The following is a 24,156-nucleotide window of genomic DNA, read 5'->3' as shown; positions in this document are numbered from 1 at the left end:
TGCTGTGCCACAACACCAGCCCCTTACATGCGTTTTCCATTACTACTTTGTGTTTCCCCTGATAGACATGTGCACAGGCATAGACACAGACACGGCGAGCAACGTCAGTCTTCTAAGCCTGATAGCTTTCTGATTGTACAGTTCTTTTAATAGTGGATTTGAATTGTTGTTGACCTACACCTTTGACCTGTTCACATCGGAAGTAATTTACCTGAAGCTCTTCTGTGAGGTTGAAACAGATGTTGCAGAGTGGAGTAATTGGAATTAGCGCCTGGTTGCTCGATGCAGCTCTGTGATGTGCCTCACTGACTTCTAAGTGGAAGCTCCTGCGAAATATTGACTTCATGAAAATAAAGGAATCCCCCTCCCCCGTGGGAGAAGCTCCCTTGTTCCACACATCAACGTTTGTTGATGGCCTTGACATAAAACAGAATTACTTCTTTGCTAAGGGTTTCCATGTAGGAAGCACTTTGCTTTTATTACTGGCATGCATTCTGCGTGATAGTTGAAGATGTGCAGATGTAGTTGATCGAGAGTTTTTCCTTTGGAGTTGTGTGAAGAGCTAATTGAATTGAAAAATGCTAGCATAATTAATCCCTGTCACGCTGACATTTTCACAAAGCTGCAAAAACCTCTAGGTTTACTGCTGTTCTTGCAAGTGTGTAAAAGTGAAAGTGGTCTTGCCTGATTCTTGGCTTCTTTATTCCTCTTGCATTTCTTCCCCCACTTCCCTCATCCCCACCTCACTCTCACTATTTTTCTTTTCCTCCAGGCTTTCTTCCTTCCTTTCAGTCCTACAGCTTACAAATTTATCTGTCAGATCTTTAGTAAAAAATAAAACCCTTTCTTGAACTTTTTTTTTTCAGTCTTATTTATTTGAAAGGCAGAGCAACAGAGAGAGGGGGAGAGAAAGTGATCTTCCATCCACTGGTTCACTCTCCAAATGGCCACAATAGTGGGACCCAGGCCAGACTGAAATCAGGAGCCAGGAATCCATTTGAGTCTCCCATGTGGGAGGCAGGGGCCCAGGCACAAGGAGCATCCTCTGTTGCCATCCAGGCTCACCAGCAGAAGCCCAGATCAGAAGCAGAGCAGCTGGGACTCAAATAGACACTGAAACGAGATGCTGACATCACGAGATTAACCTGCTGCGCCACAGCGGTAGCCTTTCTCGTGCCTATCTGAATATCCTGGGAGTCTGCTCTACACTTGAATAATTTATTTTCCTTGTTTTAGTAATTGTTTAATAAAAATAAAATAATTTATTTTCCCCTTGTCTACTTTTTGTTATAGGAACACGTTACTTTAAAACCTACTGTTCTGAAAATCATAAAGATAGTCTACAGATAATTAGAACAGATGCATAATGGAAACAGCACACTGTATTTGTCTCTGTATGAGATACAAAGTAAATGGTGTTTAAGTCTTAATCTACAGGGAGCCAGCATTGTGGCACCGCTGGTTAAGCTGCAAGCCTGTGATACCAGCATCCCATGTTGAAGCGCTGGTTCAAGTCCCCGTTGCTCTGCTTCTGATCCAGCTCCCTGCTAATGAGCTTGGGAAGGCAGCAGGTCATGGCCCAAGTGCATGAGCCCCTGCACCTGTATTGGAATACAGGATGAAGTTCACACTTTGGGTATTTGGGATCTTTTGTTGGTCCATGCAAATTTTAGTAGTGCTTTTTCTAATTCTGTGAAAAATAGTCGTTGGGATTTTGATAGGACTTGCAATAAATTTGCAAATAACTTTGGGTAGTATTTCCATTTTAAAGATATTAATTCTTCCAATCCATGAACATGGGACATTCTTACTTTTTTTGTTTCCTTGTCAATTTCCTTCATTTATGATTTATAGTTTTCATTGTAGAGATCTTTTATGTTTTCAGTAAAATTTATTCCAGATATTTTTCTTTGTAGCTATTAGAAATGGGGTTGCTTTCTTGATTTCTTTTTCAGATGATGTTAAAGACTTTTGGTCTTTAACAATGCTGCTGATTTTTGCACATTGGATTTCTATCCTGTAACTTTACTGAAGTTTTTAATGAGTTCTAATAGATTTTTGTTGGAGCCTTTGGGTTTTCTATGAATAAGATGATGTCATCAGCGAGCAATCACAATTTTACTTTCTCCTTTCCAATTTGGATGTTTTATTTCTTCCTCTTGCCAAATTGCTCTAGCTAGGACCTCCAGTACTGTATGGAATATTTACTCCACAGCTAAGAGTCTGGGAGCAAGGCTGGGGACTCAGGCTGATTTTTTTTGCACTGGGATGTAACTTACTGTCATTTCCCCTAGTTGGAGGCATCTCTCCACAATGCACTCTTTGCAGCTGGGGCAGAGGTGATGCAGGCAACTGCTTCCTTCTGGCTTTCGTCAATGCAGCTTTTCTTATCACGAGATAAGGCACCATGGTCTTTCATCTGACATCGTAACTCTTGTGAAGGTGACCCGGTGTGTGTGCAGCTGTTCCCGCTGCTGTCTCTGCAGGGAGAGCTGCTGGGGACCCTTTCTCAGCCACCATCTTGGATCCACCTGCAAGAGCAAAAAGAAAAAAAATGAAGATTTATTCATTGATTTGAAAGAGTGATTGAGTGGGGAGATGAGAGAAGGGGTGGGGGGGAGATCGTCCTTCCACTGACTCCGTTCCCAAATGTCTACAATTACTAGTTGAGGTCAAAGCCAGGAGCCCGGAATTCCATCCAGGTCTCCCATGTGCGTGCAGGAGCCCAAGCCGTTTGGTCGTCATCTGCTGCTTTCCCAGGTACATAAGCAGGGAGCTGGATTGGAAGTGGAGCTACTAGAACTTGAGTCATCCCTCAGATATGGAAAGTGGGCATTGCAAGCAGTGACTTAACCCTCTGTGCTGCTATACCATGCCCCCAGAGCAAAAATTGAACTGTAGAGAAGAGACCCAACAAAAAGGATCAACAATTTCCAAAAATTGCTTCTTGGAAATATTAATGAGATGAATCAAGTTCTGGAAATATTTGCAGAGAAACAGAGAAAGCAACAGCCTTTATTGCGTGTGCAAAGGAAATCAGAGCTATACAAATGGCATAGCTATTACGAATATAATAAGAGAATCCGTGAGGGGGACAGAACCGTCAGTTTGTGCTGCTATAACAAAATATCCAAGACTGAGTCTTTGTAGAGAGCAGATATTTATTTCTCTGACTTATAAGCCTGGGAAGCCCAGATCCAGGTGCCCGCAGGTTTGGCTTGGGTGAGTGCCTGGCCTCTGCTTCCAAGATGGTGCTTTACTGGCTCATTCCTGCAGAGGGGCTGAGCACCATGAGCCCACATGGTGGGAGGGATGTAAGGTCAGCAGGGATAAAAAGGCCTGGATAGCCCCCCTCCCCATCTTGTAAGACCCCAGTCCAGTTCACAAGTCATTGCATTCAAACCGGGCAGGCATCAGCCATGTGATGCCAATAAATTTGAAGACTTTAATAAAGATGGCAAATTCCCAGAAAATCATGGGGTAGAAAAGTAACCGAAGAACACAAAGGAAAGAAAGGAAATGAGAAGACTCCAATAGCTGCTAGAAATTTGTCTTCAAAACAATGTATCTTTATTTTGACTTTTTTTTCATTTTTTTTCTATTTTTGGGGGGAGAAATGGCAAGTTAGCCTTACTGATTTTTATTATCCATGATTATATAATGTCATTCCATTTGTACCTCTCTATTAGGTCTTTATTTTTTTTTTATTTGACAGAGTTAGTGAGAGAGAGAGACAGAAAGAAAGGTCTTCCTTCCGTTGGTTCACCCCCCAAATGGCCGCTACGGCCGGCGCACTGCGCTGATCCAAAGTCAGGAGCCAGGTGCTTCTCCTGGTCTCCCATGTGGGTGCAGGGCCCAAGCACTTGGGCCATCCTCCACTGCCTTCCCAGGCCACAGCAGAGAGCTGGACTGGAAGAGGAGCCACTGGGCCTAGAACCTGGCCCCCATATGGGATGCTGGCACTGCAGGCGGAGGATTAACCAAGTGAGCCATGGCGCCGGCCCCAACAATGTCTCTTTAAACCACAGCGTCCTGTTCTGTGCCCAGGTTTTGGTCTGATCCCAAAACCAGTGTCTAGAATGTGGAGCAACAGAACACTTGGGAAAAGTGGGAATGTACTTGTGATCAACCAGTTTGAAAAAAAAGAAAATTTGGAGCCATCTTTTCACTTTAACGCCTTAATTCACCGTCCAGCATTTTCAGGGCTAAGTGCACACTCCTGAAGAAACGCTTGCACCGTGAAGTATGAACAGGGATATTTAGAGGAACATTATTTGTAAGAATAAGTGCATACGGCCGGAAGCGCGGCTCAATAGGCTAATCCTCTGCCTGTGGCGCCAGCACCCTGGGTTCTAGTCCTGGTCAGGGCACTGGATTCTGTCCCGGTTGCCCATCTTCCAGGCCAGCTCTCTGCTGTGGCCAGGAAGTGCAGTGGAGGATGGCCCAAGTGCTTGGGCCCTGCACCCCATGGGAGACCAGGAGAAGCACCTGGCTCCTGGCTTCAGATCAGTGCAGTGCGCCAGCCACAGCGGCCATCGGAGGGTGTACCAACAGAAGGAAGACCTTTCTCTCTGTCTCTTTCTCTCACTGTCTACTCTGCCTATCAAAAAAAAAAAAAAAAAAAACAAGTACGTAACTGCAAACAATTTGAATGTCTCCTGAGAGGGTGGTGGATAAATTGCGATTTGTATGTGCAGTGTGAACCCGTGCAGCCCGTGAAAGCGTCTGCTTTAGCCTGGTGACTTTGACACGTGTGGGTCAGCCACATTAGCAATGCACCAAGGCACACGTGTTGGAGAACCTCATTTTCTTAAATGTCACAGACTAAGCAATATGTCCTTTAGTGGTACCTTTGTGTGTGTTTGCCAAGCACATAAAGAGACTGATGATTAAACTTAAACTCACGACAATGGTCAACTCCAGGAAGTGGAAACAGGGAGAGTGTTAAAAAGAAACACACAAAGATTCCATAAATGATGTATTTTTAGAAGTTGGTTGTACTGAAGTTTATATCTACTGCATGTAAGTACATTATATATCCTTTGTGTGTACGGTCTAATATTTTTAAATCTATTAATCACTGATCAAGCTGCTTCATTCTTAGAACTTGAGTATCCAGTTGTCCCGATGTGACTGTAGGCTCTCAGTGTCCATGATACAACCATGGAGGGATAATTCCAACAAGTAAGACTTTGATGAACTGTCAAATTAAGACACAACACAACGCACTGTGCTGAACAATTCCTTATATAAACTTCCCTCAATAAACTTGTGAGGTATAAATAATCCTTTCAACTCCTCAGCAATAGAGCACTCATTGGTTGAATAATCTTGTTCTGCATCCGTAAGATGCTGAGACAGTTTGAACATGGGGCATTTTCAGAAGAGAACATGAGAGTGGAGACTTCAGAAACTCCCTGGGAGAAGGCGGTACTTTCTTGTTCCACCGGACCGAGAAGGGCCCTCGAAGGCCGCCCCTGGGTATTTGCCGTGTGGTTTCTCACCCAGTTCTCTTCAATGTTTCAGACCAGCCTGGTGAAACTTCTCTTGATGCATCAGGCAAACCCAAACCTGGTGAACTGCAATGAAGAGAAGCCCTCAGGTAGGTGGTGGCTTCCTGGGACCCCCAGGCAGTCACCCTCTCCTCCCTTTCACATCCAAGGGCGCTGTTATTTAACTGTTTTTCATTATAATGGATACAAGCTCACTCATCAGGGTACTTTTAAATAACATACTGTTTTCTGAGTGGACTGTAAGAAATAAAGAGATGAACTCTTGCACGCTAATTCAAAAACTTGAAAATCTTGACTGGATGTTGCTTATTTTTAGTAAATCTTTTTGAAGATTTCTCCAATCCCTTTGTAAAATTTTATTTAAGATATACAAATTTCATGCGTTTCATATATACAGATTTAGGAACATAGTGATTCTTACCACCCTACCCTCCCTCCCGCCCACACTCCCACTGTTCTTCCTCCTCCCTCCCTCCTATTTCCACTCTTAATCTTTACAAAAATATATTTTCCGTTTACTTTATACTCATAAGATTAACCCTACAGTAAGTCAAGAGTTCAACAAATAGTGTGAGGAAAATTCTTTTATATGTTTGTACAGTTATTTCATAAATGGTTGGCACAAAAATTGTATCTTTCATCAGCAAAGTTAGTACTCAATTATTTGTGCAACATTAAAAATAAGAATTCTAAACATTGGAGGGGAAAATCTAGCATAAGTAACACAGCAAAATACAATTTTTAAAGGGAACTGTTCTCAGTAGCTGATGTTCATTTTTCTTGTTGCTGTACTTCTAACAAAAACATTTTGCACTGACATTTCTTAGATTTCTTATTTGCTGTACTTTTAGGAGTATGGTTAGGTTTATATTTTGTCAGAATTAATATCATTGTTAATGTATCTTTGTTCATTGTGTCTGCTAAAATGAAGATCAACAGAAGTATAAATAGCTTAATGTTCTCAAACTTAAGAACTCGGACTAATATTAGTGAGACAGTCTCAACATTCACTATAAAATATGACAAATGGTAAATATTAAAAGAACAAACAGAAATTTCTACTGTCAGTGAAGGTAAATTTGTAGCGTCTTTCCTATCTTTGTAAGTCATGGTTTATTGTAAATGCATTGCATACTCTAGTGCTAACAGGAGAGCACCTTTTCCAAATCCATACTCCTGGTCTCTTTCCCACAGCAGGGAGGAAAGAGGTGGTTGACCTGGGACCACGTGGATTCCCGTCTCTCACACTCTCTCCTTCTAAGTCTCACATCACATGTTCCAAAACATATCCAGAGTAATGAGCACTGGACATCTTGGGACCCCGTAAATGAATAACCTTCTGGTCTGGATCAGTTCTGGTCCTCCCAGTACAGCGCATGAGGAGGTTTCCACAACAGCTTCCCCTGTGGGCCAGGTTCCGTCTACCATGTGCATAGTCCCTGTGTTCTGGGGCACTGGCGGGAAGCAGTGTAGTACTGGGCCCTCAGTACATATCAGTTAATTGAGTAAAAATGCACGTCTCAGACCCGAGGGGCAAAGAACTATGATGCAGTGAGAGACTGCAAAGAAACTTAGGTGGTGCCACCTCCTTATCACAGAAAGAGGGATGGGCACAGAGAACAGGAAGCGAGAGAGCCGTCTAGGGACGGGGCCAGTGGAAATTGCCGGCTGTGTGTTACAGCCTCACTGTTCCTCAAATCTGGAATGGATGCAGTTAAGCCAATCTGGGGAGAAACCCAGTTTCGGGAATAGCTGTTGGGTGGACAGAAACTTAACCTCTCAAAGTGAAGAAGCTGAGCTCTCTGCTACCCCTCACATGGATTCCTCAGTTTGAGGCAAATAATGGCACAGTCTTAGCATCAGCATCTTCTTGTGGCACCCAAATGACCTGGATCAGCCCATAAAGTCACATCATTGCATGATGATTGAAAAGAGCACCTGCAGCCGGCGCCGCGGCTCACTAGGCTAATCCTCTGCCTGTGGCGCCAGCACACAGGGTTCTAGTCCCAGTCGGGGTGCCGGATTCTGTGCCGGTTGCCCCTCTTCCAGGCCAGCTCTCTGCTGTGGCCCAGGAGTGCAGTGGAGGATGGCCCAGGTGCTTGGGCCCTGCACCCCATGGGAGACCAGGAGAAGCACCTGGCTCCTGGCTTCGGATCAGTGTGGTGCGCCAGCCACGGCAGCCATTGGAGGGTAAACCAACGGCAAAGGAAGACCTTTCTCTCTGTCTCTCTCTCTCACTGTCCACTCTGCCTGTCAATAAAAAAAAAAAAAAAAAAAAAAGAAAAGAAAAAGAAAAAGAGCACCTGCTCCCAGTAGGTTCTTAATTTGATGCTAATGTGGATTTTTCTCCAGAATCTATCAAACTGCAGGTTCAGTTGTTGATAAGTGTAAATTTGGTTGGTCCATCTCTCTACAGCTGCTCATATTTGTAATTATGTTAATTTATAAGGAAATAGGCTTGTTTGTCTTTTCAATGGAACAGAAGAATATCGTAGAAGGAGGCTAGGACCACGTTTGTGATAAGACAAGACAGTGAAGTGTTTATTCATACATCTACCATGTAGTGGATATTGGCAGGTTGCCCATCACGTGTTTTCTCATGATCCAGTCATTGAGAAGAGGTAACTATTTTGATCATTTTGACTCATTCACCAAGGTGGAGCAAGAATGAGATGACATGACCTTCTTCAAGCCCAGCTTCTTAATGGTTTTTCATTTTATACATCACCACCCAGTGACTGTTATAGTGATTCATTTGAATTAAATATGCCACTGATATAAAAGTAGATAGTCCTTTCAAAGGGCACCACTGCAATTTCATACCCACCACAACTTACCGTCTTGTTGCTTTGCTCCGTGATTTCGTCGATCTTAACATTTCGCACACTTCAGGGTCATCGGAAGGACGTGATTCCGTGTTCTCACTGCTCACTGTTCTCTGGTTTTCCTGCTGCTTGTAGATATCGCGGCATCTGAGTTTATTGAGGAGATGCTGCTGAAGGCGGAAGTGGCCTGGGAAGAAAAAACGAGGGACCCTTCACCTGTCCCTTGCTCGGCCCAGGAGGAGCCCTACGAGGAGATCATTCACGAGCTCCCGGCACTTCCCAACAAGCTGTAAGTGATTCCTCCTGTCACTCCCAGTCACCATCTTCTCCAGCTGCCGTTCACTTCATAGCTGATATTAAGGTTCTCTCTCAACTAAGAGAGTGAGAGAAGTCGAAACTGCTTCTCAACATATTGACCAGACAAACATATTGATGATTTTAGCATCATTTTATGAAAACCCTATGATTTTAAAAAAAATATTGCCAGTTGAATTATCCCTTGAATTTCAGGTGCCGTGAGCTGAAGGCAGGAAACTGAATACTGCTAGCGCTCGGTTAGACTGATTGTGAGTCTGCAGTAAACGTTGCAGTTGCTAAACTTCCTCTAGTAGGAAATGCAAGTTTGCACGTATTTCTCTCTCAAGTACAAAACTACTGATTTCTTATTGTCATAAAACAGTAACCTTCTTGCTTCGGGATAATCTTCAAGCTGGGGCTAGAACACTGCCGTTGTTTGCGAGCTCTGAAATAAGCACTAGACTGTGTGATGGACAGGGATGATTAAGGATAACTCCCAGTCTAATTCGTGTTCCGTTTCTGGGAGAAGAAGTGTTCATTCAATCGGTCAGATGATGAGCATGCTTCTGGAGTCTGTCTTTGCTGACATAATATTTGTGCACACGGTGTGGTTGGCTGTGGATGTCTGTGACACACACAGGAAACCTCCAGAACAGACAGACGCATAGGAGCAGGGAGTAGTTTCAGTAGCTGCACAGACTTGGGAGTGTGCTAACAACACACAGCTGTACACTCCGGAAGTGTGGTGTTTATGCTACGTGAGCAAGTAGATACATCAAGGAAAGAGTATTTCATGATGAAGATGAACTCTGCTGTGTTCCCACAGTGAGGTCCTGGGAAGTCACTTCATTTCTCTGCACCTGTTCCTTTTCTGAAAACGAAGGTCATGCCTGGTACGCCTGATACCGAGATACTTGGGAGTGATGGATAAATAGCACGGTGAGGGTTTGACCATCTGAGAAATAAGCCGACAGTCAAGCTGGAGGCCAAACCCACCTGATCGCTGAGGGAGGACGTGGTGGAGGCTGGCGCGGGGTGTGGCAGCCCAGAGGCATTCTCTATGGAGTCTGTGCAGTTTACTTGGCAGACCTGGCCTACCGCAAGGTCCCCACCAACCAGGTTAGGCCTCTGATCAGAGGGGCTCCCCCAAAGGCTCCCACCGGGAAGGCAGCAGGACACCTGTGCTGTCTGAGAGTAGGGCCCCTCCAGACACACGGGAGGACCCAGGGCTGGAGGGAGGCGGGGTTAGTGTGACCCAGCTTCCCCGCCCACATAGTAGAAGAGGTGCATTTGACAAAGGAGCCACACACGGTTGCCTTGAGTGAGGGACCTCTGGGGGAAGCTGGTGTTTCAGAGCCCGTCCCACCACAGGCACTCGTAGGGCTGTGTAACTCCAGCTGTCCAGGTATCTCAGATGTTACCGCAGGGTGTAGTGCATCGCCCACTGCTTTATGACCACATCCACTCCTTGTTCTGCATTTGTCCCCTGGGTGTGGAAGGAGCTCTGTTTTTATGGCACTATAGGAAGAATTTTCATTGTCCCGTCTTCAGGAGCTAGAGACTGACCGATCAGGATTTGTATCCCAGCCATCAGACCCCGGATCCCTGACATATACTCCCTTACCCTGTCCTGTTGAAGGTGGGATATAACAGCACCATGTTTGTGTAGGAGAAAACGGACACAGAAGTGGAAGTCAGTGTCACGTCCAGAGGTGGCTGATTGATAAGATCATCCAAGTGACTGAAATTGATTTTTCCAGTAGTTGGTCTCGCTACTTACATTATTCTGTTACTATCACAAGGAGAAGGGAGTAATTCAAATATTTGCTATGGGAAAAATTCATTTTTCAAGTGTAGATATTAAACCAGTCTCCAGTATGCTCTATCCTCCTTTTAATATAATGTTATCTCTCTCTCTCTTTCAAATAAAGAGATGAAAATCTAAGCAAAATTAAAGTCTGACTTAACCCATTCAGTTATTTTGGATGAATATTAAGTTATGTTCAGGGGTCTCCAAAGGTCACAGACAGGATGTTCTGTGCGGACGGGCCTTTGCAGAGTGGTTGGCAGGTGCGCGGGACACCCACGTGCTGTAATGATCCGCCCAGTTTGAGTCTTGTCTCTGCTTCTCAGACCAGCTTCCTGCCCATGTGCATCCTGGGAGGCCATGTGGGCTCAAGTGCCCAGGCCCCTGCGGCCTGTGGCAGACCTGGCCTGAGATCTGCAGTCCTGACCTCAGCTGGCCCAGCTGCGGTTCTCACAGGTGTTAGGGAGTAAACCAGCGAGCGAAATATCTGTCTCATTCAGCCTCCCTCCCCCCTCCCTCCCTCTCTCCCTTTGTCTCTCCGCCTTACGAATGAAATACAATCAACAAATAAAAATAAAATAAATCGTAAAAGATGTGTATTAAAGCCGGCGCAGCGGCTCACTAGGCTAATCCTCTGCCTGCGGCGCTGGCACCCCAGGTTCTAGTCCCGGTGGGGGCGCCGGATTCTGTCCCGGTTGCTCCTCTTCCAGTCCAGCTCTCTGCTGTGGCCTGGGAGTGCAGTGGAGGCTGGCCCAGGTCCTTGGGCCCTGCACCCCATGGGAGACCAGGAGAAGCACCTGGCTCCTGGCCTCACATTGCCGCAGTGCGCCGGCCGTGGCGGCCATTTGGGGGGTGAACCAACGGAAGGAAGACCTTTCTCTCTGTTTCTCTCTCTCACTGTCTAACTCTGCCTGTCAATAAATAAATAAATAAATAAAATCAAATAAAAGATCAAAGATAGTTTAAGGTTTTAGTATGAAAAATGATGAAAAGAATTTGGCTAATTTAAATATTATTCATCAACACGTTTGAAAATTTTCTTTGCAGGGTTGTGATAGGTTTATCTGGTTATTTGCATAGCCACATGCATACTGTGAATGACCGTGAAGCTGGAGAACATACACTTGATGAAAAAGCAATTAGACATCGTGTACTTCCAGAACTTCCAGATCCAGATTGAGAAGAATGCTGCTTTGTATCAAACCATCTAAGCAATAAATGTTACATTCTAAAAATAGCAGATTGCTTGTCAAAAAAAATTTTAAAGATTTATGTGTTTATTTGAAAGGAAGAAAAAGAGGAGAGGAGAGGAAGAGAGAGAGAGTGATTGATTGACATCTTCCATCCATGGTTCACTCCCCAAATGTCTGCAGCAGCCAGGAATGGGCCAGGCCAAAGCCAGGGGCCGGGAACTCCATCCAGGTCTCCCACACTGTGGCAGGAACCCAAGCACTTGAGCCAGTTGTCTTCTGCCTCCTAGGTACAAAGGAACCTGAGGTGGAACTCCGCTGTATAAAGTGGAAGAGTTTGATTTCTGTAGTCTGCTCTCTCAGGCGTTGCTCTGTAGGAGAAGGAAAAACACGAACACCTGAGGATTTCTCTCTGCCATTGGTGAATGTGTGCGTTGTTGCTCAGAATCAGTGCTGGGTTACTAAGTGCATTTCATGTTAGAGTGGTGATTGGGGCAAATTTTGAAACATTGTGGGACATTTTCTAAATGAAATAAGTCAGAGACTTGATGTAGATACAGCAAATACAATTGTGTTTCTTTCAAAAATCTCTTCCGCATCATGGAAAATGCAGTTTCTTCAGACACCTGTGGTTTGACGGCGTGGGGCGGGCCGTGTTCGGGTCTTCTGCCTCTCTCCTGTCTCAGCGTTGCTCAGTTTTCCGCAGACTCTTCCTTCAGTCAGTTGCACTTGTTAAGGTGAACGCGTCGCATGGCTCCGTGAAAACCCATGTTTCACTCCCTGAAACCAGGTGCGTGCTTGGGAGACTTGCTGATCTCAATCGTCAATACCCAGGCTGGCCTGCCAGCTGCCTGTGACAGTCCCCCGGCTTTAGGGAAAACGCAGGCCATGGTCTGAAACCAAGGACAGTGGATAAAGCATGTAGACACGGAAACCTGTCAGGTGCTACGTTGCTCCTTTAATTTCATTATGTTGCTTCCCCACCAAGACCCAAAAATGCATGTGCACTGTTAGGAGCAGCGCACCCTAGAATCTCAGCAGCCATTGCAAAGCACCCTCTGCTGGGTGCGGGAGCTTTTGGCTTACGTGATGTGTTTCAGAAAGTCTGCAGAAAACCGGCATTAAAAGATAAGTTTATTTTGGCACAAAAAAGATTTTGAAATCCGTGCTGCTGTTCTCTAATATACATTTTTGAAAATGCTTTGCATTCTTCCTAAAACTGGAAGGAAGAAATGAGTGATTTGCTCATTCTCTTATCTCAGCACACAAGGAACATTTACAAGGAACATTTTTTTTTCCTCTGTGACTCTTATTTGTTGTCCTGGGAGCCTTTTGTGCAGTCAACATGATTTAGTGAGGTAGGAATGTCACTTCCACTGTGCTCCGCTCTCAGCAGCGAATCCCTGTCTTTAACCGTCCAGTGCCTAGGAAACCCCAGCGTTGCTGCTTTATCGCATGTTCCTTGTTTTGGACGATGTCTTCTGTCTGGTTGACACTGTCAGGCTCTGTGTGTGTTGTCCACCTCAAGTTCCTGTCTAAACCTGTGCAGGGCAGAGTAAGCCCCAAGGATCTTTGCAGCTGTGCTATTCGGTATCTGTAAAGCCAAACCCTTTTAGCAGTCTTTTCTTTAAAACGGCACGGTCACATCGCTGCCTGCTATGCCGGCAACCCCACGGGTGCTGATGTGAGCCTTGGCTGCTCCACCTCCCATCCGGCTCCTTGCTAATGCACCTGGGAAAGCAGCGGAGGATGGCCCAAGTGCTTGGGCCCCTGCACCCATGTGGGAGACCCTGATAAAGCTCCTAGATCCTGGCTTCAGCCTGGCCCAGCCTTAGCCATTGCAGCCATGTGGGGAGGGAACCAGCAGATGGAAGATCTCTCTCTCTCTCTCTCTCTCTCTCTCTCTCTCTCTCTCCCTCTCCCTCTCTCCCTCCTCCCTCTCTAACTCTTTAAAAAATAAATCTTAAAACAAATTGCACAGCCAGTTCCATACTTGACTGCTATTTCCTGCTCTCTTTCCTGCTCTCTGGGAGCCTCCTCTCGGTATTGTCTTCTCCCTTCTTAGATGCCAAGTGCTTCATTGACTGCCATTGATACTGAGGGAGCAGCTCCCCTTGGTATACCTCTTGGTGTTTGGACTGGAAATGCTACACAGGGGTTATTGTGTTGGCCAACTTGTGTCCCCAATGCTCTGCCCCATGGAAGCCTTGAGAGAGAATCCATAAATATTGCACATTTTCTAAGTAGAGCAGTTTGCTCCAACACCAGGGGAGTTTCACTTAAACAATAACAACAACAACAATGTTAGGAGCTGGTGTCAGATTTGTAGTTAACAGGATTCTGGTTTTCTCAGAGAATTCCATTTAATACTCAAAACAACACACAAGAGCACTTTGTTACCGATGCCCACCTGCCTGAGGCGCAAAGCTTCAGTGACTTCACTCACGTCATAGCTAGTGCCCGGCCTGTGCTGTTCCAGTGGTGAGTCCAGGTGTTCATTTTTGCTTTTATGTATTTGAAAGAAAGAGGCAAAGAAATACACAGAGAAAGAGAGACAGAGAGGCAGAGAGAGAGAGAGAGAGAGAGCGAGAGCTCATCTGTTGATATATCCCCAAATGCGTGCAATGGCTGGGGATGGGACCAGACTGAAGCCAGAGCCTGGCACTCAATCCAGGTCCCCCCCCTGGGTGGCAGAAGCTCACTCCATGTCCTCAGGTGGGCAGCAGGAACCCAATTGCTTGGAGCTATGACCACTGCACCCCAAGTTCTGCACTTGGAGGAAGCTCCAGTTGGGGGCTGGATCTGGGTATCTCCCTCAGGTCCTCTGATGTGAGATGTGGGCATCTTAACTTCTAGGCTAGCTGTCTGCTCCCAGAAGCTTGGTTTTATTGATGATCCTAAAAGTCCTCATTGTCTTTAAAGAGGAATTGATAATATGAGCTTCACTGGTCAGTCGGCTTCTGATGCAGTACGTTGTCAGCTGAGGGATTTTTTCCCCTCCAGCCAGCTTTGGATAAATATGCAGCATTCTGGGGCGTCATTGTGGTGTAGCAGGTAAAAGCTGCTGCCTGCAATGCTTATACCCCATGTGGACACTGGTTCATGTCCCCAGCCCCCTGCTAATGCATCTGGGAAAAGCAGCAAGCGGAAGATGGCCCAGGTTCTTGGGCCCCTGCTACCTAAGTGGGAGACCTCGAGGAGGCTCCTGCCAACTGGCTTTGGCCTGGCCCAACCCTGGCCATTGCGGCCATCTAGGGCGTGAACCAGCAGGTGGAAGATCTCCCTCTCTCTGTAACTCTGACTTTCAAATAAAAAAAGTGAATCTTTTTTTAAAAACTGCCCCAATCTAAGTAGAGAAGACAGGCTATAATCAGGAAGAAATTTCTCTTTTACAAAATTGTAAGCACTAACGTAATTTTGCAAAACAAGTTGCTGCCAAACTGCTTTTCAGTTAGAGATGCACGTCAAAGTGGAACCAGAAGGGGCGCTGTTTCCTGCTTGCCAGGTTGGGCACCGAACCCTTTGCCGGAGTTCTCTGAGCTGAGTGCTGCTGGGAGCCACATGCTGTTGGGATTGTGGACGGTTGCAGTAACTTGAATCAGGTCTGGCTCTGTGACCTTGAGCAAGATGGTCAATCTCTCTGTGATTTCTTTTTTAAATTCAAGTTCAAAATGTGGGTATTGAAGTATGAAAAATTAGGCTGGCCTTTGTCCCTGGTTCCTGGGAGGGGGAATTCTGTATCCTTGAAATGTCCCAAGGATAGGTCACTGTTACTCATGAGTGCCTTGGATCACTCCTGATTTCAGACGACTCAGACTGGTGGCTGGGCGCACCAGAAAGGTTCACCATGCAATGGAAGGTTTGGAGTTGGAGCCAGCATTATCTCCAAGAAGGGAGGGGAGGTACAGATTGAGCTCAAACACATGACCAACGATGGAATCTGTTATATTTATGCAGTGAAAACCCAGTAAAAACTCTGCGTCAAAGCTCACCAGAGATTCCCGATTGATGAAGCTGGCCGTGCAGCTGGGAGGGCGATGTGCCTTGCTTCCCTGGGGCGGCCCCAGAAGCCCTGCATTTGGGATCCTCCCTGACCTCACCCTCTGTGTCTGTTTGCTCGATGGGTCCTGACCTGTGTGCTCTGTGACAAAGCTGCAGTGGTGAATGTCGTACTTCCCTGAGTTTTGTGAATCATCTAGGGAATTATCAAACCTAGGGTGTTTGGTGGGAATTCCCAAAGAGTAACGTGGATCCCCTGGGGACCCCAAAATTGTCCTGACATCTGACGAGGACACAGTCTTGGAGACCATGCCCTTGTGGAGTCTGGGCTATCCCTGGCTGGTTAGCATCAAAACTAGAGTGTAGGACATCACAGGACATTGATGATGATGAAGGCTAGGACGACGATGATGATGATGACAATGACGATGATACTGCTGCTAACTTACAGGGTTGTTTGTGGTGAATGGTGACTTGATCTTTATCACGTCCATGGAATGGTAAATGCCTCATTGTAAGTAATATATAAAGTGCTTGAGAAGGTTCCGGAAGGAACAAACCTTATTCATCTGGGAAGCAGCAGCAAAGTCATTGAAGGAGAACGGCCTTGCAGCAGGAAGCTGAGATGCAGAGAGCTGGACCTTCCACATGGTGCTTTCGAGCTGGTCATAACCACACAGAGGACTTCTCCCTTTGGAGGAAGCTGGAAGAAGACCCAGTGTCAGGAAATTCTAGATTTGCTTGGGCTGTTTCTCTGATGAGGTTGCTGGAGCTGGGACTTCAGGGCTTCAGAGTCACTAGAGTGTGGGATGGAGAGGAGACCCCACTCCACTGTGTAGGGGAGGCAGTAGGGGCTGGTTAGGAATGTACCCGGGGTAGCTGCAACCAAGCGGCCATTAGTGAGGAGAAATACCCCATGAGGAGCAACAAAATGGGTCCCACATTGCCCTTCTTGGCCTTGGTAATAGCAGAAAATGCCCAATAGGCTTGGAAAAGCTTTTGCGGAAGGTGGGCAAGGCATAGCATGTTGTGGAATAGGTTCACCTGTGTTCACCCAGCAGACAGCTAGCCTGGGGCTGTTTAGGGCTTCCTCCCCAGACCTCTGTCACTCATGTGAAAATTATTATGATTGGCATAACCAAAGCAGCATTGACTTTAATTCCCATCAATCTTCATCCAAGCTCCTCTACTTAGGGTGGGCAGACACAATTATCCACAGTTCATTTATGCAGACATGGAGTCCCTGATGTGTGGCAGCCCTGAGGGCATTGACGGGAAGGGACGGCTATAGTTAGCACCCAAACCTTTGGACTCAGTTCCCACTGGACTGGCTCAGACAATGGACATCGCTCTGGTGTCATGGTACGTGCAATTTGGCGATGCAGATATAAGAAAAATTCACATATGAGGGAGGGAACCTTTGACCCTTGCCTAAAGGCACAGGTGAGCACATTCCTTATGGAAATGTCACCTTGTAATTGAGAGGGGATGATTGGATGAGCTCCCAGGATGCTCCTCTTTCCTCTGTGACCCATAGACAGTCGCACTGCAGCCGCTAATATCCTTGCTTCAGCTGACTAAACCCCACATCTCCTGTAACCCTTGTGAGGCAGTTGCTCTCTCACTGGTGATGCTGAGTGATCTGGACGTTTTCACAGCCAGTGCAGTTTCATTCACCATTTGCAGTACCTGGGACAGAGTTCGAGGGGACGCACAGCCCCAGAGTCTGCAGTGCCGCCCAGAGCCCCACACCTGCTGGTGCCAGGTGGGCATGGGCGTCTTGTTAGCATGTCTTCCGGAGGGACGCAGACGTCCGAAGCACGCGCGTCTCAGCCCTTGTGTGTCAGTGTTGGATTTTATTACCGCCATTTAATACATGAATCTCCAGGGAACCCATGCTTGCTCACGTGTGAAAGTGATGATACGTGAGCCCAGTTCAAAACTCCTGGTGCTTGCCATTAAAAAGGAAGTGGTGTCTTACTAAGAGATATGATCCCCTTGGAGCAGGACTGGGATTTGGACTGGAATCCCATTGTGCAACCCCACTTAAGAAGCAGTTTTGTTCACCCTGGACCTTCCGTGATGCGCTGACCGCATCACAGTGGGACTTGGGGTGCTCATTGTCTTTGTTGCTGGTTTGCCTGGCTGCTTCTTTCTTGGGTTAGTACACTGACAAAATAGTTGTGAATTGTTTTCAGAGACTCCCCTGAACCAATGAGTAACAGATCTTGAGAGACCAAGAGCTGGCATTAGGCTGGTTTAAACTTCCATGTGGGGAGACAAGCATCAATGTGAGGTAGAACCCCGGAAGAAGAGCAGGTGGTGTGCTGGCTGCTGCCTACTCACATATGCAATGCTGAAGACAGGAGTATCCCCTGCACCTGCAGCCTCGGCACCTTCTGCTCGCACAACTGAGGCCCAAGCACTCCACATGATTTTACTGCATGAACAGAGCCCCCAAATTCCCTTTCTCTGCCTCTGCTGCTTTATGAGTTTGGGGAGTGATATGCCTAGAGCTGATGACTTCTAGCTTAACCCAGACCCCTAAAGGGATGCAAACAAAAGGTTTCCAGTCCATTCTGCATCACAGAGCCCTGTGGATTCCTCTGTGCAGAGTGAGGCTGCACGCTCCCTACCCTGACCTTGTAAAATGTGAGCGGGCCAGGCATGAGCCAGGCTGTACAGAAAGGGCTTCAATATGATGTGGTCCTTGGAGCACTGCAGTGGTGAGGCTGAGCTGACTTCGTGGAATGCGTGCTGGGGATGGTGCGCGTGCTGCATCATCCACTGACCAGTGTCAAGCTTAGTTCTGGGCTGACACTTGCCATTGCCACTCAGCAGAGCAAAGGCCCCGTGGTTACTAGAGGCTCTTCCGCCAAACAGGACCCCATCGTGTCTCGGAGCAGCGCGGTTGGAGGCAAGCACCCTACTTGAGTTGGTCTTCCTTCCTAGGTTGTGTGAAGTACAGGAAAGTGGCCAGCTGAAAATACTCCCCAGGCTATGCGCTCTCCCAAGTAGGGATTGGCCACACACAACTGCCTTCATCCCCCAAGGCAGCTGTGGCCAAAGGCTGTAGGCTGGGTGACTTGTATACAGCAACCTTTACTGTCCACAGTTCTGGAAGCTGGGGAGCCGAGCCAAGGCCCCTGCAGAGCTAGTGTCTGGTAAGAGCCTGTTCTTATATGGTACCTGCAGGCCGTGCACTTACCTGGTGGAAGCACAGGCAGCTCTTGGTGGCCTCTTAAGGATGCCAATTGCATTGATGGGGCTCAGCCTGCACGGCCCAGCCACTCCCCAGAGGCTCCACCCTTAACACTGGAAGAAAAGCCGTATCAGCAGAGACCAGTTATGCTTGAGTGGTTGCTCTGATGAGGTTACTGGAGCTGGAACCCCAGGGGATCTGAGACTGGAGTGCGCGATGGGGATTAGTTCGACATTCACATTTTAGAAGCACACAAACTTCCCAACCCTTGCAGCCACTGTCCCGGCTCCTGGAATCAATACAGATCCTGTGGGCTTAGACTGGTCAGCTAAATTTGAATTTCTCACAAAAGTGATAGTTTAGTATAATTATGTGCCTATGATTGCATTTTTTGTTTGCTAACTAGAGCAAGTCTTGCTGGATAGGGCTTGAGGGGAGCTGCTGTTCTCTTGATTGAAAGGGACAGATTTCTTTAGCAAACATTGTTGTTTTGTGCCTTTCTGTCACCTTCCGGCTTGGCACATATCCCTGTTTCCTGGAGTTGCCAAGGGATGTTGCTACCAAAGGATGAAAATAATTCTCTGGGAATAAAAAGACAGGAGGCTAGAACAGACCCACATCCTGGAAGATCCCATGAGGAGCTTACCATTCCTGGGATGCTCCCTTCTGGCTTTCCTATTTGAGAAAGTACTCCTCATTTCCTTAAGACACTACACAGAGCTCTTGACTCATGCAGCCTAATGTGACAGCTACAAGAACCTGAGGGTAGCACGCCTCTGGGTGCCTCTCTTCCTGTTGCACAGTGTGGGGACTGTTCAGAGAAGTTGTGGTGATGGTACTGCACTATGTTTTGATGTTTCACGTGGATTTTTATGACGCCCAGCAATCGTTTAATCCACTACTCCTGGAAGGAGATTCCCATAGCTGGAGTGACTGTACCCTCCAGTCTGGTCCAATCAGTTTAATGCCTTTCATTAAGCACAATTATGAATAAAGCTCTTTCCCAGCTTAAAACCGTACTGATTGGCAACTTACTTTCATTCCACTTTTGCACAATCAGGGAACTCTAGAATAAAATTTCTTGTGTGGCTTCAGTTCACATTAATATTTTAAAGATCATCAATGGATAGCGATTTCAGCAATAATAATCCATACTTGTATGTTGTCTGTTAGATTACAAAAGACTGTCACATCTAATAATACTTCATTTGGTGTAAGTAGGATACTTGTGCTTAGTATTAAATTTTATAAGACATTCATCCTGCTTGCTTATCAAATATAACTGCACTGTCGCTAAAATTCTACAGAAGGTGATGGTCATATATGGAGAATTGAACTGTGAATAGATTCTCTAAAATGTTTCCCATAGAAAGGTATTCTATAGTCCAATAATGTGCAGAGAAAATGGAAATAGAGTATAGAGACTGGGTGGTGCATTTAGGAAGACGCTTCTAGCAAATGCAACCTGGAAGCTTGCAGAAGCTCTCCTCATATATGTATAAAGCTAATGGATTCAATTATTTTAATTTAAATTTCTCCCATAAATGAATTATTTTTATGGTTTTGTTTCTACCCATTGAGAACCACTGAGATGAATAATGTGTCTTTTTTAAAAAAAGATTTGTTTATTTATTTGAAAGAGTTACACAGAGAGAAGGAGAGGCAGAGAGAGAGAGAGAAAGAGAGAGAGAGAGGTCTTCCATCCGCTGGTTCACTCCCCAGTTGGCCGCAATGGCTAGAGCTGCACCAGTCCGAAGCCAGGAGCCAGGAGCTTCCTCTAGGTCTTCCCACATGGGTGCAGGGGCCCAAGAACTTGGGCCATCTTCTATTGCTTTCCCAGGCAATAGCAGAGAGCTGGATCAGAAGTGGAGCAACCTGGACATGAACTGGCACCTGTATGGGATGCTGGCATTGTAGGTGGGGCTTTACCTGCCACGCCACAGTGCTGGCTCCATAATGTATCTTAAATAAAGCAATATAAATTCCATCTGAGCCACATGATACATTGAAAGTTGTATTGTTGTAGACACAAGCAATGTTTTATCAAAAATGTTCTTTTGGGCCTGCGCCGTGGCTCACTTGGTTAATCCTCCGCCTGCGGTGCCAGCATCCAACATGGGCGCCGGGTTCTAGTCTCAGTTGCTCCTCTTCAACTCCAGCTCTCTGCTGTGTCCCAGGAGGGCAGTGGAGGATGGCCCAGGTGCTTGGGCCCTGCACCCGCATGGGAGACCAGGAGGAAGTGCCTGGCTCCTGGCTTCGGATCAGCGCAGTGCTGGCCATGGCAGCTGTTTGGGGAGTGAACCAACGGACGGAAGACCTTTCTCCCTATCTCTCTCTCTCACTGTCTGTAACTCTACCTGCCAGATAAAAAAAATGTTCTTTAAAGTATAAAATGTTTTCTTACACAAAGTGATGTAATTGGGGATAAGAGAGAAAATATAGCAATTAAATGAACTTTCTCCAAGTATTGTTTCATTTAACATTAATCCTTAGGTCATTGTCTTGTTTTATTGGAGCAAAAAACCTCCAAAGTTAATTGAATTCCTGAAATAGTCCATGAATGTGTGTTTGGCATATTGACACCAAGCTCTGTCTACTCAGTCCATTACTGGGAGCACCAAACAAGTGAGTCGCGAAGGCTGTGTCTTCATGCTTGCTTGTATTATGTTTTTGTTCTGCTTGACCTAACGTATCTCGGTGTAGACAGTTTTATTTCATCTCTTTTTTTTTTAAATTGCTTTAGTTACACTGGACAGTAATTGTTGTCCTTCTTGGTTTTATGATATGATGTTCCTGTTTTCATTTCCAGAGGTAGAATCCTATTTCCTGGGGCACAGTCGCTCTGCGTGAAAAGCCCTCTACGTTTATTGAAAACGGTCAGTCTAGAATAAATCAAGTAGAGTTCAAACACTGTTGCTGGCAGACTCCCGTCTAATTTGTTCCGTGGTCACAGGTGCAGCTCTCTCTCCAGTGTTGGTAGAAACTTCTGTTGGACGAGAGCTATTTCATTTTCTTTATGAAGGCTGCTCGACCAAAGGCCTTCTTTTAGAAAAGAGCATTATTTCAGGCCTCCTGTTTCTCACAGATCAATTTATATTGCCCAACTCTCTAGGCAAAGAGAATTAGGAAAGTGCAGAAAAACATATAGGAGTGTGAAGATCACTCATTAGCATCCAAGAACAATAAGAATGTTAGAGAAGTTAAGCAGGCAAAGAAGACTTACTGAGGAATAATGTAAGAGAAGAGAGGGGTTGAACCCTACTGCCAGGCCAGTGTGTGTGTGTGTGGCTCATGTGTCCACTGCCTGTCCCTCCTCAGAGTTAGGCTAACCCTGACACCATTCTTCTTGCCATTTATGTGTTTACTCTTCAGTATTAAACACAGTGACTTCTTTCTTGAAAAATAATCTTATATAAATTTCACCATGATTAACAAACATTTAGTGAGTGTTCAGATTTATACCAGGGGCCAGTGCTGTGGCGGAGTGGGTTAAGCCACGGTCTACAGTTCTGGCTTCCCATGATGGTACTGGTTCGAGTCCCAGCTACTCCACTTGTGAGCCATCTCCTTCTAATGTGCTTGGGAAAGCAGCAGAAGATGGACCAAGTGCGTGGGCCCCTGCCCCTACCTGGGAGGCCTGGGAGAAGCTCTCGGCTCCTGCTCCTGGTTTCATCCTAGCTCAGCCCTGGTCATTGTGGCCATCCTGGGAGTGAAGCAGCAAATGGAAGGCTGCTCGGTCTCCGCCTCTCCTTCTCTCATCCTGCAACTCTGTTTTCAAGTAAATAAATAAATCTTTTTAAAAAATGTTTGTACAAATGATTAATAATTATTTTTCCTAGAAAAAATAATGTTTTAGTACTTGTTTCTTTAAATTCTACAAATGGATAGTCAATGGAAATTTAAAGATATAAAAGCATATGGGATACTTCAAAAAGTTTGTGTAAACATGGAATTAAAAATAATTTTATTCTAGCATAATAAAAAATTGAAATGTACAGAAATCTTCAAAAAGTTCATGGAAAATGTATATTGTAAAAATTATGCACAAATTAAAATTTTGAAAAATTATTTAACTTTGAAAAACAGAATTACAGAGAAGAGGAAGAGGGAAAGGGAGAGGGAGAGAGACTATCTTCCAGCCACTGTTAACTCCTCAGATGGCCTCAGTGTCCAGGGCTGGGCCAGGCTGAAGCCAGGAGCCTGGAACTCCATCCCAGTCTGCTATGTGGATGCAGGGCCCACGCACTTGGGAAATCTGCTGCTTTTCCAGTGCATCAGCAGGGAGCTGTACTGGACGTGGGGTAGCGGGAACTCCAGCCGACTCTCATATCGGATGGGGGCATCACAGCCAGCAGCTTAACCTGCAGTGCCACGATGCCCCCCAACTAAATTTTTTTGTCACCAGAAATACCCTTATCTTTTCATTCCATTTTCCATGAATTTTTCAAGTATCCCTGTGTGAATGATATTGTTAATCAAAATGGTTATGGATAAATTGTTTCCTTTCTAGAAGATACCTAGAAACCTAAAGAAACTTCTTCTGTAAAAATCTAAAATATTATTGTATTCTGTCTTCCTAGGTGCATGTTATACATTTTCTTGCAGAAAACATGGGTGTGACTAATTAATTAATATGTTCCCTTTCAAACCAGTTGCAATATTTAGAGTCATTGTTTTCTTTGGAGTATTTACAATTATCTACTTGCAATCATTGTTACTAGGAGCATTTAAATTATATAACTTAGGGTACAAAAAGTTGAGTAAACTGCTGATCTTCAAAGATGCTTATGAAAAATCACATGAAGAGAGATTGTTTATTAGCACCATCAAACTGATATTACTTCAATTTGCAAAGGCAAAGCTAGCTAGAGATTTGGAAAGCCGTAGAAGATCGGGTGGTAGCAGCAAACTTGAGTGGGAACCCTTGTCTGGTTCCACATCGTAGTGGGAATGCTTCCAGCTCTTCCCCATTGAGTAAGGTGCTGGCTGCGGGTTTGTCCTACATTGCCTTGATTGTGTTGAGGAATGTACTTTCTATACCCAATTTGCTTCAGGTTTTCATCATGAAAGACGTTGTATTTTATCAAATGCATTCTCTGCGTCTATTGGGATAATCCTGTGGTTTCTGTTCTTCAGTTTGTTTATGTGATGTATCACATTTATTGATTTGCAAATGCATAGCAGGCATAAATTCCACTTTGTCTAAGTGAATGATCGTTCTGAAGTGTTGTTGGATTCAATTAGCTGGTATTTTGTTGAGGATTTTTGCATGTCTGTTCTGCGATATTGGTCTATAGTTCTGTTTCTCTGGTTTTGGAATTAA

At 45.6% G+C, this 24,156-nt stretch overlaps 1 protein-coding gene across 1 annotated transcript in view; it reads left to right on the top strand.

Moving 5' to 3' along the window:
* Nucleotides 1-24,156, top strand: part of MYO16 (myosin XVI) — a 514,229-nt gene that overhangs the window by 157,407 nt on the left and 332,666 nt on the right. The window contains exons 7-8 of the mRNA XM_062195254.1: nt 5,527-5,602; nt 8,474-8,627. Coding sequence (XP_062051238.1) covers nt 5,527-5,602; nt 8,474-8,627 — 230 coding nt within the window. The remainder of the gene's footprint in view (nt 1-5,526; nt 5,603-8,473; nt 8,628-24,156) is intronic.

The sequence above is a fragment of the Lepus europaeus genome, chromosome 6, assembly GCF_033115175.1.
Source record: "Lepus europaeus isolate LE1 chromosome 6, mLepTim1.pri, whole genome shotgun sequence".
In the NCBI taxonomy this organism is placed as follows: domain Eukaryota; kingdom Metazoa; phylum Chordata; class Mammalia; order Lagomorpha; family Leporidae; genus Lepus; species Lepus europaeus.
The sequence above is the reverse complement of the archived record's forward strand: the minus strand, read 5'-3'. Positions and strand labels throughout refer to the sequence as shown.